At 41.9% G+C, this 14,921-nt stretch overlaps 1 protein-coding gene across 1 annotated transcript; it reads right to left on the bottom strand.

Moving 5' to 3' along the window:
• Positions 1 to 2,083: 2,083 nt before the first annotated feature.
• Positions 2,084 to 13,418, bottom strand: LOC124280798 (tetraspanin-18-like). The gene is made up of 8 exons (XM_046716774.1): positions 13,308 to 13,418; positions 10,807 to 11,058; positions 9,616 to 9,690; positions 8,531 to 8,638; positions 7,487 to 7,693; positions 4,506 to 4,589; positions 3,661 to 3,729; positions 2,084 to 2,720 (listed from the first exon to the last, which is right to left on the bottom strand). Exons 1-7 carry the CDS (start codon positions 13,365 to 13,367, stop codon positions 3,664 to 3,666), a joined length of 852 nt encoding a protein of 283 aa, XP_046572730.1. The 5' UTR covers positions 13,368 to 13,418; the 3' UTR covers positions 2,084 to 2,720; positions 3,661 to 3,663.
• Between the last annotated feature and the right edge of the window lie 1,503 nt (positions 13,419 to 14,921).

Here is a 14,921-nt window from a genome sequence, read left to right as displayed (position 1 = left end):
GAATGTGCACAGCACGCAAGCAAATCAGCCCAATAATCTTAATAGCTTTTGGTAATCATGTGAAAAAGTGTGGAAGCCGGCAGATTACAGTTTTCCCAGCATACAAACCCAGAGTACTGTATATGGCATAACGTTTCACATACATTTCTACTGTGTGTCTATTGTTTCACATACATTTTTACTCTGTGTTTCTATTGTTTCACATACATTTCTACTGTGTGTCTATTGTTTCACATACATTTTTACTCTGTGTCTATTGTTTCACATACATTTCTACTGTGTGTGTCTATTGTTTCACATACATTTCTACTCTGTGTCTATTGTTTTACATACATTTCTACTGTGTGTGTCTATTGTTTCACATACATTTCTACTGTGTGTGTCTATTGTTTCACATATATTTCTACTCTGTGTCTATTGTTTCACATACATTTCTACTCTGTGTCTATTGTTTCATATACATTTCTACTCTGTGTCTATTGTTTCAAATACAATTCTACTGTGTGTCTATTGTTTCACATACATTTCTACTCTGTGTCTATTGTTTCAAATACAATTCTACTGTGTGTCTATTGTTTCACATACATTTCTACTCTGTATCTATTGTTTTACATACATTTCTACTCTGTGTGTCTATTGTTTCACATATATTTCTGCTCTGTGTCTGTTGTTTCACATACATTTCTACTCTGTGTCTATTGTTTCACATACATTTCGTCTATTGTTTCACGTACATTTTTACAGTATATGTCTATTGTTTCACATACATTTCACCTGTGTGTCTATTGTTTCACATACATTTTTACATTATATGTCTGTTGTTTCACATACTTTTCTACCGTGTGTCTATTGCTTCACATACATTTCGTCTATTGTTTCACATACATTTTTACAGTATATGTCTAGTGTTTTTCTCATACATTTCTACTCTGTGTGTCTATTGTTTCACATACAGTTTTACAGTATATGTCTAGTGTTTCACATACATTACTACTCTGTGTGTCTATTGTTTCACATACATTTTTACAGTATATGTCTATTGTTTCACATACATTTTTACAGTATATGTCTAGTATTTCACATACATTTCTACTCTGTGTGTCTATTGTTTCACATACATTTTTACAGTATATGTCTATTGTTTCACATACATTTCTACAGTATATGTCTAGTGTTTCACATACATTTCTACTGTATTACTGTATATGTCTAGTGTTTCACATACATTTATATTATATATTGTACAATGCTTAGCGTAATGTTTGTCTCCTCATTGCTGAACACCATCTCATCATGTCGGTTTCCATGGTAATCTTTCTATAATAACGCAATTTCTGACATCATTGCAGTTAAGGATAACAGTCACGTCATAGTTATTTGAAGAAAAAAACAGGAAAAACAACAGGAATACAGTTTGTAATGATTTTTTCTGTATTATACACGACATACATTTAACTGACAACCAGCGTATAAAGTAGACTATTTATTGAACAGTGGTGAGCCTACACGAGCAATGGGCGTGTCGTGTGTCATATGGTCCACAAAAATATAAATAAATATTGTGAAACGTGTTTTGATAATACCCTGCAAGTGATGAACCCGTCAACATCCACTGAACCGTCTTCGTTAGGGCTATACAGTTTTTTTAGAAAGAGGAGGATGGGGTGGTGGGGATGTGGGGTGTGTGGGGTTTGCACGCTTCATTTTCACCCGTTTCTCACTAGAGTTTCAATGGTCATTTAATAAACTTTCAGGACAAAATCACCCTGCACCCCACCCCCACCCCTCTGGATCCGCCTATGTACGATGTCTCTGGTGTTTTGGCCACACGGACACAATGTTTGTGAGGCACAACTAAGCACTTGCCAAAATATTCACGTTGGCTTTTTGGAGCGAAGTCCCCAAAAGTCTGATGTGTGCTTTCTTTCGTACGTCAGTTTAGATAAACACATGTCCATTCATATAATTCAACAAATACAATTTACACGTTCATGTTGCCTGTTGGCTCTTCAGCGTGATGGGCGAACCCATAACCCAGTAGGCTACCCAATCGCCTCGGGTATTAAAGAGGATCTGGTGGTCAGACGGTTTGGCTTTGTTTATTGGATGTCACTTTACACGATGGCATGGGGCAATGGTTATCATATCAACTCTGGTTTCTTGTTTCAAGCTTTGTGCATGCCGTCAAAGTATGGCTGAATATTGCAGAATGCGGCATTAAATAACATTCGTTCATTCTTTTTCAACAATTATTGTACACAATTTCAAAGTGGATGGACAGATAAAAATATACTGATTACAAAATGAAAGTTCACATCTTGTGCTTACTAGTAATTTTAGAAAACTAGCCAAAATATTTTGTTGTTTGGTTGAAAATACACACAAAACAAAAGGTGAGACCTTTCTTTTGTACTTCAGTTTATAACGAAAATAGGCATTCAAAAGGAAGCCTTTAACTTGTGTATACGAACAATGTAAGACATACTTGAAACACCGACATACTTATAGGTGATCCAACATACTGACTGTAAATCTGTGGTTCATTCACTCAAACTGTATAGCAACCGATATGTAGACCTATTACAAAGTCATATGGCCATTGATTTCGTCAGATCAGTATGTGGGAATTTGCCGTGAAGATCGAGGTCTATGAGAATCCTTCATATCAATGAAGTATGTATACATTTATGTGCACGCGCCCTCATCCCCTTCAGAGAAACCTGAAACGAAATATATACAGTCAAATCCCGATGAGTCGAATGCCGGTGTCTCGAATATTATGCATAACTCGAAGTACCTGTCGGTCCCGACCATTCCCTGTTATAGTTGTCACCATTTGAATACCGGTTACACGAATTCGTCTCATAAATACACACGATGACTCGAGAAGGAAATTTGGTCATATGAGATTCAAACAACAGCAATCTTGTTAGACTAAGGCTTAGTCTCTGAATACATATAATTTTGATAATAACAAACAAGCCCATATATATTGAAAAGGAGCCCTAGGGAGACCAGAGATTCTGAACCTGAGGAATCTAGACTTGCTTTATATAGGGCTTGAGCACTGCAGAGAGGGCTTGGCAGTAGGGGAAATAATGTGGTTCAGGGACTGTGAGACAGACTACAATCTTGTATACATAAGCCGAAGTCAGTCAATGAGAAGTTGACTGACTATGGATAATAGAACTGTGTATTGGCCAATAAATCATATGGCAATATATTGCGATTCTTGTACCTGTATGACGTAATGCCATATATTGTGAGCTTCAGTGTTTGACAGTGAGTGACCATGATTGTACACGTAGAGCCTATTTTGTTCATTCTTAAAAGCAGACTAAACTCAAACCCCTATATGTTACTAAACTCCGGTTAGAATTGGTCTTCAGTAACCCATGCTTGTCGTAAAAGGCGACTAACGGGACCAAGCGGTTACGCTCGCTCGTATCCCAATTGCGCAGATTGATATTCATGCTTTTGATCACTTGATTGTCTGGTCCAGACTCCATCATTTACAGACCGTCGCCATATAGCTGGAATATTGCTGAGCGTGGCATAAAACAACAAACCAAACCAAAACTAAGTTGAACACAGGGTTTAGTCCAAGTCATGTAACTGTCATGTAAACATATTGAAGTCAGGAGACCACGTGGCACGCACCTGTTATACAGGGGAGACCCCCTTGTTGATGCTTCTGATGAGAGCAACCGAAAACACCGCCTCCAGAGCCTGAAAACAACACTTGCAGGGCTTAGTAAACGGATATGTATACAATGAAATCCCGTTAAACCGGACGGTACCGTTCCCAGTGAAGTCAAAGTTACCACGGGAAAGGACGTATTATTTTATAATAACCACGGGATGAAACGTGTTACGTCAATATTAATACAGGACAAGACGTGTTTCGTCAATATTACCACAGGACAAGACGTGTTAGGTCATTATTACCACATGACAAGACGTGTTACGTCATTATTACCACAGGACAAGACGTGTTTCGTTAATATTACCACAGGACAAGACGTGTTAGGTCATTATTACCACATGACAAGACGTGTTACGCCATTATTACCACAGGACAAGACCTGTTTCGTTATATTACCACAGGACAAGACGTGTTACGTCATTATTATCACTAGACAAGACGTGTTTCGTCAATATTACCTCAGGACAAGACGTGTTACGCCATTATTACCACAGGACAAGACGTGTTACGTCATTATTACCACAGGACAAGACGTGTTACGTTATTATTACCACATGACAAGACGTGTCACGTCATTATTACCACAGGATAGGACTTGTTACGTCAATATTACCAGAGGACAAGACGTGTTACGTCAATATCACCCGAGGACAATACTTGTTACGTCATTATCATCACCCAACAAGACGTGTTACGTCATTATTACCACAGGACAATACTTGTTACGTCATTATTATCACAAGACAAGACCTGTTACGTCATTTCTACCACAGGACGTGACATATTACGTGAGACTTACCAGTAGTACAATGATGACCACAATGCCGATGACGCCAAATTTCTTGTTGTTATTGACCTCGTCTAGAATTTTGTCATAACAACCCTGAAACATAGATATAAGAAATTGGGGTTACAGAAAATATACACTGTTTTAACTGTACTATCGAAACATGCAGTCGAGCACCGTTGTCTCGATATTCATGGGACCAAGAAAAAATACCGAGTAATCCGAACTTCGAGACATCCATATAGAGTTAAAAGAGCTTGAATAATGATAAATTATGAAGGATTTTGCCGGAACCGATATTTATATCGAGACTACCGAGATATCGAGTTATCAGAGTTTGACACAACGGTGCTCTACTGTATGATGTCAGATTTGTTGGTTGACATGTAAAGCATTATATTTTGGGACTTCATAGCTCATAGTATACTGAAAACTGAAAACTGACTAGGTCCTTGGTTTAACCCCTGTATACCACGTACCAGGCAGAGCAGCAACAAGTACCATGATTAAGACGGCAAAGCGCGGTCATCGAATCAAACCCCCGACCTTCCACTCTTCAAATAGACGTTCCAGCCACTAGATCACGGACCGGTTAGAATTGGTCTAATGGTATTGGCTGGCCAGGATCCTTGACTCAGTTGTCGCGTGTCAGCGTATCCCAAATGCGTAGATCGATGCTCAAGATATCATTCACTGGATTTTCATATCCAGAATGTGAGTGAGTGTGTGAGTTTTACTCCGCTTTTAGCAATATTCCAGCAATATCACGGCGGGGGACACCAGAAATGGGCTTCACATGTTGTACCCATGTGGAGAATCGAACCCGGGTTTTCGGCGTGGCAAGAGGACGCTTTAACCACTAGGCTACCCCCAGGCCTCCCTATCCAGAATCAATTATTTACAAATCGACATAGTAACCGTTTCCACTAGTCCAGATCGCTGACTTTATTGAGGCATTTCATCGTATCCCAAATGCAAACATCGACACTCTTATTGTCGGTCACTCGATTAAGAAGTGACTAACCGCAGTGGTGTTCCGATGATCGAAAATATTCGAAAATCGATCGAAAGAAGGATTAAAAATGATTATCGATTGTAAAAAAACATATTTTCGATTGATTGGAATTTTGATTTGAATGAAGTAAACTAACCATTAAATTTGACGAATATTCACGAACAAACATCCGCTCAACAGTGTAAAGCTATGCGCATTGTAAAATTTTAACCACTTTTACAGTTTAATTACAATTGCAGTGTCTTACTTGCATGCATGCATTTCATTGCATGACAGTATAAGTTTAAAAAACTTTAATTCGAAAAAGAAAACTGGGGAAAAAACCCTAAACTTGGTGATTACATTAAAAATGTATATATTCCGATTATAATCGATAATCGTTCGCCACAGGTCCTACCATAATCGATTGTGGATTTGGTTTCCGATTCCCAACACTAACTTACTGTATCAGCTATAGTCTGTTTGCAGTACCGATGAATTTCACTTTAAACAAAAAGGTAAATCAAATAAAGTGAAATTATGACTGCGAATCCTCATAATTTTGCCTTGCCAAGTGAACATTTAAATCTCAGAATATATACATTGTAGGACAAAAGTTGGCTTGGTTTGTTTTACAAGGGGGTGAGCACTGTAGATGGAACAGTGAAACAAATGCACGTGCGGTTCGTGATGAGCGTTAACTTAGACCAACTCTACATGTACCGGTGTTTCATTTAATGTGCATACCCCCTTATAATACAAACCAATAATAGCGATTTGAAACTATGATCGTTTGTTAAACAACTTTTATCCTAAGTTGAATAAAATTCTGAGATTTAAATGTTCACTTGGCAAGGTAAATATATGAGGATTCGCAATCTTAATTTCATCTTATTCGATTTACTTTTTTGTTTAAATTGACATTCATCGGTACGTTTTCAATGCAAACAGACTACAGTCCAGATCGCTGACCCCAAAATACGTAGACTGACTGACTGACTGACTGACTGAGTTTGATTTTACGCCGCTTTTAGCAATATTCCAGCAACATCACGGCGGTGGACACCAGAAATGGGCTTCACACATTGTACCCATGTGGGGATTCGAACCCGGGTCTTCGGCGTGACGGGCCAACGCTTTAACCATTAGGCTACCCCTCCGCCCCCCAAATACGTAGATCGCTGCTCATGATATCAATCACTGGATTTTTGCTAAGTGTGGTGTTACACAACAAACAAACAAACGCCTGACCATGGAGACGGTCTAAAAGTGAGTGAGAGAATTTTACGCCGCTTTTAACAAATACCAGCAATATCACGGCGGGGGACACCAGAAATGGGCTCCACACATTGTACCGATGTGTGGAATCGAACCCAGGTCTTTGGCATGACGAGCAAACGCTTTAACCACTACACTACCTCACTGTCCCTCCTTCCTATCAACTACAGCTACAACTGACACAAAGGAAGCTTCAGGTAAGTATTCCCAACCTGATGTGTCCTGTTCCAGCTGTGGTGAGATTCGGCGTGACGTCATATGAGCGAAATATTCTCAAGCACGACGTTAAACCCAATTCTACCACCACCACCACAACTGACACAAAGGAAGCTTCAGGTAAGTATTCCCAACCTGATGTGTCCTGTTCCAGCTGTGGTGAGATTCGGCGTGACGTCATATGAGCGAAATATTCTCAAGCACGACGTTAAACCCAATTCTACCACCACCACCACAACTGACACAAAGGAAGCTTCAGGTAAGTATTCCTAACCTGATGTGTCCTGTTCCAGCTGTGGTGAGATTCGGCGTGACGTCATATGAGCCGAATATTCTCAAGCACGACGTTAAACCCAATTCTACCACCACCACAACAACAGACACAAAGGCAGCTTCAGGTAAATATTCCCCACCTGATGTGTCCTGTCCCAGCTTCGGCGTGACGAACGAAGGCTTTAACCACTAGACCAACCCACCGCCCCGTCTAAAAGAGAAAGGTACTTACCCTTGTATTTGTCTTGTTTGTGTCATACTCAGACCCAGACCCAGGTTGTTTCCGGGCGCATGAGAGGTCGTTGGCCTTGAGGTAGCTGTGGACACAACATGCCGGCGTGACGTCAATGTGGTACGTTCCCCCGGTCTTTAGGTTGTAGTTCGTCCACGGCGCCGTGTGGTCAAAGTCGTCAGGTCCAGCCATGCCGCAGCAGTTCAACTGGCGAAACAACACCACGTCACTGACGTCGTCAACAGTGAAACGTTTCCAACCATTGGTGAGGGAGGGAGGGGGTGAAGTGGGTGGGTTGGTGTTAGGGTAGGGGGGTTGGAGGGGATGGTGGTTTGTGGTACAGATGTAGACTGCCGTACAAAGGATTGTATGCTACCCCCATGTTTATTTGTGGCTTAAAATTTAAAAAATCAGAGGATTGCTATTCGATGGCGGAGTATTTTATTCCGGTACCTCAGTTTCGCCGCTCTTAGCAATATTCCAGCAATATCGGGGCGGTGGGGTAGCCTAATGGTTAAAGCGTTGGCTCGTCAATCCCCACATGGGCATTTTCTGGTGTCCCCCGCCGTGATGTTGCTGGAATATTGCTAAAAGCGGCGTAAAACCAAACTCAGTCAGTCAGTCCAGCAATATCGTGGTGGGCGACACCAGAAATGGGCTTCACATATTTTATCCAAATGGGGAATCGAACCCGGGTCTTCAGCGTTACGAGCGAAGGCATTAACCACTAGGCTACCCGATCGCCCCTCAATATTAACGCTGCAGGTGGAAATAATTTTTATTCAACACTCTGTCTTTGCAAATAGCCAATCACTCTAGATACTAGTGACAGAGTGAGTGAGTGAGGTTAGTTTTACGCCGGTTTAAGCTATATTCCAGCAATATCACGGCGGGGGACACCAGAAATGGGCTTCACATATTGTATCTATGTGGGGAATCGAACCCGGGTCTTCACTAGTGATTGAACTAAGAGTCGGTAATGATATATAGTCTATGGTTCGTAATGGCATATAGCATCGTCGTTGGTGATGTCAATTTACTTACAGAGTAGCAGAGGATGTTGACAAGGAGGGAGAAGACGTCCTTCTTTTGTGGTCCAGTGTAGTCATCGTGCACCTTTTGTTTGAACTCGTTCTTGATCTTTGTATGCAACTGGAAACATGCGGAGATGTACAAAAATGTGCACGCATATGCATCAGTTAGCACAGACGCACACGCACACGCACACGCACAGGCACACACACGCCAGCACTAACACAACGCACACTGACCACCTTGTTACCATGCCTGCAGTGAGTGAGTGAGTTACATTTTACGTCACAAGGGCAAAACATGCCTTCAAACACACACATACTTTGTTGCCTCCCTTACATGTTCCAGGATCAAGTGATCATTGTAGGAATTCCTATGGTTTTCACCAGACTACTGACGTAGACTACCAACGTCACAGCGAGCACCCGTAAACACACATGGCCACCCCACGCACGCACGCACACACATATAGATAGATAGATAGATAGATAGATAGACAGATAGATAGATAGATAGATAGATATTTAGACACTTACTCAGTCACTCACACATTAACACGCATCATACTTACACACACACATACCCACACATAAACACACGCATGCACTCACACATTAACACATGCATGTGCTCACAAATACTGACACACATAAGCACACATACTCAAAACACACGCATGCCAACAGACAAAGCAGGCTTTGGCACAAACACGCACTTGCACGCACGCACGCACGCACACACACAAGGGTTCATTGCTGTAAGTAACATCACTTCCCTAACATCTAAACTGCGGCAAGGTATCTCAGTGGGCTAGCACTATAAAACCAGCTCAAGTCTGGGCTAGTACAAGCAGCCACACATACACCGCATGAACGTCGTCATATGAGCGAAATATTCTCAAGTACGACGTTAAACTCCATTTCCCCTCACTTCACCTAAAATCGATTTAATAACTTAAACACAAAAACGTTAAAACATTATGAGTGATTCCAAATTGTACCATGTATCTACAAGTACACAAAGTCAATTATACCGAACCAGGTTAATATTGTTTGTACGAGCATGCTAGAGAGGTGATATAAGACCATATAGCCTACCGGCGAATCAGGGTTGAAGAAGAGGCCTCCCACAGTGGCCACAGAGAGGATGAGGATGATGACGAGGACGCAGAACTGCAGCAACAAAAACGGGATAACGTTAATACTCTGCTGAGGATCTACACGCCACGTACAGAAGGATCTGCACCCCATCCGAAAAACAATTTACACCCCATTCTCAGAAGAATCTACACCCCGTCCCCAGACGAATCTACGTTCTTCGGAGAATCATCGGCATCAAATCCATAGAATATTTTACACCCCATATCCAGAAGACACTATACCATATAATCATAAGGATCTACACCCATCAACAGAAGGATATACCAACAAGCCCAAAAGGATCAACACCCTTCAAAAGAAGGATTACACCCTTCAACAGAAGGATCTACACATCAGCCTAGAAGGATATACACCCCTTCAGCAGAAGGATCTAGTCACCAGCCCAGAAGAATCTACACCAATCAACAGAAGGATCTACACACCAGCCCAGAAGATTCTATACCATTCCATAAAAGAATTTACCCACCAGCCCAGAAGAATCTATACCAATCGACAGAAGGATCTACCAACAAGCCCAAAAGAATCAACACCCTTCAAAAGAAGGATCTACACACAAGCCCCAAAGGATCTACATCCCTTCAACAGAAGGATCTACCCACCAGCCCAGAAGATTCTACACCATTCAACAGGAGAATCTACCACCAGCCCAGAAGAATCTATACCCATCGACAGAAGGATCTACTCACCAGCCCAGAAGGATCTACACTCATCAACAGAAGGATCTACGCACCAGCCCAGAAGGAGCTACACCGTTCAACAGAAGGATGCACACATCAGCCCAGAAGAATGTACAACCTTGAACAGAAGGATCTACCCACCAGCGCAAAAGGATCTACATACTTCAACAGAAGGATCTACCCAAACCCAAAAGGATCTACACCTCTTCAACAGAAGGATCTACCCACCAGCCCAAAAGGATCTACATACTTCAACAGGAGGATCTACCCACCAACCCAAAAGGATCTACATACTTCAACAGAAGGATCTAGATCTCTTCAACAGAAGGATGTACACACCAGTCCCAGGAAGAATCTACCCATCAGCCCCTAAAGATCTTCACCCGTAAACACGAGGATCGACACACCAGCCCAGAAGGATCTACCCCATTCAAGAGAAGGATGTACTCACCAGCCCAAGGAATACCCTAATCTTATAGCAGGCCCCGCAACACGCCAGAAAGGACACACTGAACAACACAACCCCGAAGATGAGGACGGACATGCCCAGCTCGTCCAGCAGGGGGACGGTGTCGAGTTCGGAGGAGCCGTCGGGCAGCTGGAAGTGAGTGATGCCCTTCACCCCCTCAAACAGGAACTGCATGAGGACACCGGGGAAGAACTTGAGGATCACTCCAACCACCACTAGCACCAGTGACAGCAGCTGTGAACAGTGAACGTTGATGTTCAACATCATCATTACAATCATACTCAGTGACACTATAGGAATCGATGGGGTAGCCCAGTGGGTGAAGCGTTCGCTCATCACGCCGACACGCCTGCCACCTGTTCTGTACATTACTAAGCTATGATATTCAGTGTTCAAGTACCTTGGGTACATATATGTAGTACCTTATCTAATACTGGTCCCTTTATGGCTACTGGGGCCGACGGAGTAGCCTAGTGGTTAAAATGTTCGCTCGTCACGCCAAGGTCCGGGTTCGATTCCCCACGTGGGTACAATGTGTGATTATGTCTGTCAGAACTATATTCGGCAAAGTGATGCAGGTTGTGTTTAAGCTGACTCACTAAAGACCAGGGTTCGATTCCCCACATGGGTACAATGGGTCAAACCCATTTCTGGTGTTCCCCACCGTGATATTGCTGAACCATTACTAAAGGCGGAGTAACTTACTATTGGATTCCTAACAATGATCATCATAGTGCTATAAAGAGGTAGCACAATAACAACAGCTGGGGTTCTACTGGATAAAGCGTCTGGTCGGAAAGCGGATAGTAGGCGGTTCGATCACCTGGTAGTGTCATACCAAAACGTGGTATTTGATGTCACCGTGCCTTGCGTTCGGCCTTAAAGGATAAAACAAGGACTTTATCGACCGGGACATATAACTACACACACACACACACAAGTCGCTATATTCACGCTAACAAATGCAAGCAAGCTTTCGAATTTGACTTACCTTTGTAAATACTTCAAGCTAGCCAAGGTAAGACACAAGAGGAACATGTGCTGAGCTTGTACTTAAGTTTGCAACCATAATTTCGACATGTCAAAATTCGACACAAGGGTGTCAGACTATATCTTCACTTCATCCCATTAAGAATAACAACAATGCCATCGCTTAACAGTTGCCCTCCGTATAATCTGACCCTGTACAAATTCAGCAGCAGGCTTAATGATGGTTCCTTGTTCAAATGTCGCTTGTTTATTGTTTAACGCCGCACTCAGCAATATTCCAGCTATATGGCAGCAGTCTGTAAAGAATCGAGTCGGGACCAGACAAGCCAGTGATCAGCAGCATGAGTATCGACCTACGCAACTGGAATACGATGACATGTGTCAACCAAGTCAGGAAGCCTGACCACCCGATCCCGTTAGTCGCCTCTTATGACAAGCATCGGCTACTGAACCCGGATCTTCTCAAAGATTCAGTGTAGCAAGACGATTCGGACTCAGGTCCGTTCTTGTATTGTCTGAGACTGTTTCCAACAGACTTTCGGTTGCCGTGGCGGTTGATATGCTGAGTGAAACCCCAAAATTGGACCAGTGTTTGATAGTTCGACGTAAAATGCGACGTACGATCCGCTCGAAAGCACTTATCTCTAACTTAGCACTGAATGTCTGGAGCTTATAATATTTAGTTAAAGAGCTTTTCAAGCATGGTCTCAAAATCAGGCTCGAACCGGAGTTCTGGCAGGGAATGACTCCATGGTGTGTATCGGGATACAACGAAAATGTGCCTGGATGACCGAGGATGTTCTGTGTCCGGCACATACCCAGATATTCCCCTGACCACCAGCACTAAACTTACAGGAAATTCACAGTCATACATATTCAACCACATTTAGTGAAAGTGTGGGATTTCACTGTCCACGTGGATTTTCACTAGACTAAGGCTTACAGGCAAGCTTAGCTTTCAGTTAAAAATGGCATGAGTATGTGAGATCCTTTCCAGATAGATAACCATTTCTAGGCCACAAAACACATTTGGTGCAAATGAATATTTATGTAATATTCGGAATGTGTTCAACGCTGGAATCAACCATCTTTAGCTCTATAGCGACCGTTTGTACATAATTGGAACTGGATAAGGCACCCCGCGATTCATATCATGAGCCTACATCGACCCTGTCCACCCGATCCACTTCGTCGGTTGGGGAGTGAGCGTTCTCCGACGTGGAGAGACGATTTTTTTATTATCACTGCTACACAGAAGATGGATGTTATTATACAATTTACGTCAATTAATAACTAAATTTACAGGAAATCAAAGGCACGGGTTTTCCTGTAAGTTCCTGTTTCTATTTGGCGTCAAAAACGTCAAACATCAGATTTCAAACTGGGTCAGCAACTTCGTTCATCCTCTTCGACTCCAGACACCTGTTGCACCATCAACATCACAGCCTCCTTCCGTAACGGTACATTTTCATAAACAGTTATTCGGTACTTACCACGAAAATAATGTTCAACAGAACCAAAAGACATTGTCCAACGCTTGAAAAGAACCCCATGTCGTGTTTCGTGGGTTAACACACCTCAGTCTGGTTCATCAGGTGACGGCGGGAACTACTGTTATCTGCGCATTGTAAGCGCGCATGGTGGTGATAAAGATACCCCCAATCAAGCATCTGTGATCTACATTACAAGGACCCGTATGATTTATCACACAGCTTACAAGTCGATATGGTAGTATCATATTACCGTGGTATGTTAGTTCAGCGTTGTCTGAATCTGTTCGTAAGTATATCAGTAGGAAACAATCTATTTTTAGCTCTTACATCTGCTAATGACAGTTTTTCGTAAGTATGTAAGGAGAAATCAATTTATATTTAGCTCTTACTTCTGCTAATTACAGTTAACGGTACTTGAGTCATAATCAAGGACACTCTACTCAATTTTTAACAGACCCACTTGAAGATCCAGGCTAGAACTTATCTCCGTCATACTAATAGTATGATTGTCATAAGAGGCGACTAACGGGATCGGGTGGTCAGGCTTCCTGACTTGGTTGACACATGTCATCGTATATAAATTGCGTAGATCGATGCTCATGATGTTTATCACTGGATTGTCTGATCCAGATCGATTATTTACAGACCGCCACCATATAGCTGGAATATTGCAGAGTGGGGCGTTATACAAACACACTTTTAACGGGCATAATCGATATGTCCTTTATTTTATATAAAATATATTTGACATGTTTGAAAATCACTTTTCCTTCCCTTAGAGAGATAAAAATATCCCTGGAGTGGAGCAGCATATAACAGTAAAGTAATTTAATAAATAGGTCAGATAATAATATGAGTTGATATCCAATACCGCTGAATGCTGACATTCCTTATCCATGAAAAGTATTGTGATACTGTGGTGTGGTAAGATGCCCGCCCTCTATGTACAGACAGACACGGCGATTACTGACCAGATCGAGTTCTAAGGCCCCGTTTCGTTTACTGATCAAAGTTTAACATGGAATTGCGACATCTTGTTTCGTGAATCGGACCCTGATATATGCTGACGTACAAAAGAAAGTATACACCTGGTGGTTTGGCAACAAATACACAATGTTCGTGAAATCACAGTGAAAACACGTTTCAAAAATATTTTCGTCGTTTTGGGGACAATATTCCCAAAGCACCAGAGGCTCCTTTCACGAAGCAACCTTTAGGGGTCTTTAACATTGCACTAAGGTTACCTTAGTGACTTACGATCACCTTAATGCTTTGTGAAAGGAAGCCCAGGGTGCCGTTGAACAAAGCGATCTTAGCGCTAAGTTGACCGTAACTCCCATACTTTAACATAGACTTAAGGTAGCCTTAGTGCTAAGGTTGTTTTGTACAAAGGCACCCAGGTCTATGTCTTTTACGTATAATGTCCCTGATATATCTGTATGATGCGTTTCTCTCTCCTTTTGTCTGTTCTATTTTCTGTTTTATTTGTATTGTCCTTTCTATCCGTATTGTCTGTTTTATTTGTATTGTCTTTCTATCCGTATTGTCTGTTTTATTTGTATTGTCCTTTCTATCCGTATTGTCTGTTTTATTTGTATTGTCCTTTCTATCCGT

This window comes from Haliotis rubra, unplaced genomic scaffold, assembly GCF_003918875.1.
Source record: "Haliotis rubra isolate DU_JTF1 unplaced genomic scaffold, ASM391887v1 Scf274, whole genome shotgun sequence".
Classification (NCBI taxonomy): Eukaryota; Metazoa; Mollusca; class Gastropoda; order Lepetellida; family Haliotidae; genus Haliotis; species Haliotis rubra.
The sequence above is the reverse complement of the archived record's forward strand: the minus strand, read 5'-3'. Positions and strand labels throughout refer to the sequence as shown.

Coding starts and splice junctions, on each gene's coding strand:
- LOC124280798 (XM_046716774.1), bottom strand. CDS start 13,367: ATGGGGTTCTTTTCAAGCGTTGGACAATGTCTTTTGGTTCTGTTGAAC. Junction 9,691..10,806: donor TTAGGGTATTCCTTGGGCTG/GTGAGTACATCC, acceptor TTGTTGCTGCAG/TTCTGCGTCCTCGTCATCAT. Junction 3,730..4,505: donor TGGTCATCATTGTACTACTG/GTAAGTCTCACG, acceptor TGTTGTTTTCAG/GCTCTGGAGGCGGTGTTTTC.